The sequence below is a fragment of the Pteropus vampyrus genome, unplaced genomic scaffold, assembly GCF_000151845.1.
Source record: "Pteropus vampyrus isolate Shadow unplaced genomic scaffold, Pvam_2.0 Scaffold267, whole genome shotgun sequence".
Lineage (NCBI taxonomy): Eukaryota > Metazoa > Chordata > Mammalia > Chiroptera > Pteropodidae > Pteropus > Pteropus vampyrus.
In genome coordinates, this window is record NW_011889048.1 from 937,895 (window position 1) to 938,688 (window position 794).

General features: G+C 68.3%; 1 protein-coding gene across 1 annotated transcript in view; it reads left to right on the plus strand.

Annotated features, from left to right (window-relative positions):
* Positions 1 to 794, plus strand: part of THEG (theg spermatid protein) — a 22,654-nt gene that overhangs the window by 2,136 nt on the left and 19,724 nt on the right. The window contains exon 5 of the mRNA XM_023520478.1: positions 36 to 97. Within this exon, the coding sequence (XP_023376246.1) occupies positions 36 to 97 (62 nt within the window). The remainder of the gene's footprint in view (positions 1 to 35; positions 98 to 794) is intronic.

A 794-nucleotide genomic window follows, 5' to 3' on the forward strand; every position in this document is an offset into this window, starting at 1 on the left:
TCCCTTGCCCTGAGCCACGCCCGGGTGCATTCCAGGCCATCCGTGTACTGGACAGACAGGTTCCTGGAAGACACCACCCTCACTGTCACCGTGCCCGGTAGGTTGAGCCCACCCCGTCTACTTCTCTGTCAGGGGCCACCTGCCTCAGGGCTTGGCTGGAGGTGGTCCTTGTCCCAGCTCTGGTGCCTGGCCACCCTGTCTGTCATGCTGCCCTTGATCTCCTGGGGTTGGTTCACCCCCGTCTTACCCCAGACCTCAGGCCCCCCTGGCCCTGGCCTCCCGGAGACCCTCCCTGCTCCTCCATCTCCCAGGGTGTCTGTCCCCACCCCGACCCCGTCCTCTAGCGGCCCTTGTCTGGACCCTGTCCCCTGAGGAGTCAGAGCCAGCTGGAGGCTGGTCCTGGAGGTGAAGCGGGTGGCAAACCCTCCAGGGGGAACCCCGGCCTGCACCACGGCCGAAACGGGGCCGGCATTCCCTGACCCGAGGACCCCTTGCCTTCCGCCCACGCGGCTCTTGCCCTTTTTGAGAGGACCGGGTCCCTTCGAGCACGACACCTTGGGGACGCGCACTGCTGGGGAGCAGTGACGGGTGGGCTCCCTCCTTGGTGTCACCGCTTCCCCACGGCGACACGGACGGGGGGCCCTCGGCCTGCGCAAACCCCGGGCCCAAGTCCAGTTTCCCGGCCGGCGGGCTGTCGGCCACACGGGCCTTGTCGAGGGGCTCGTGGGGCTCTGAGCGAGGGACGCCAGGCCCCTGAGCCTGTCACCGGAATGGGGACCGCAAAAGCCACCCCT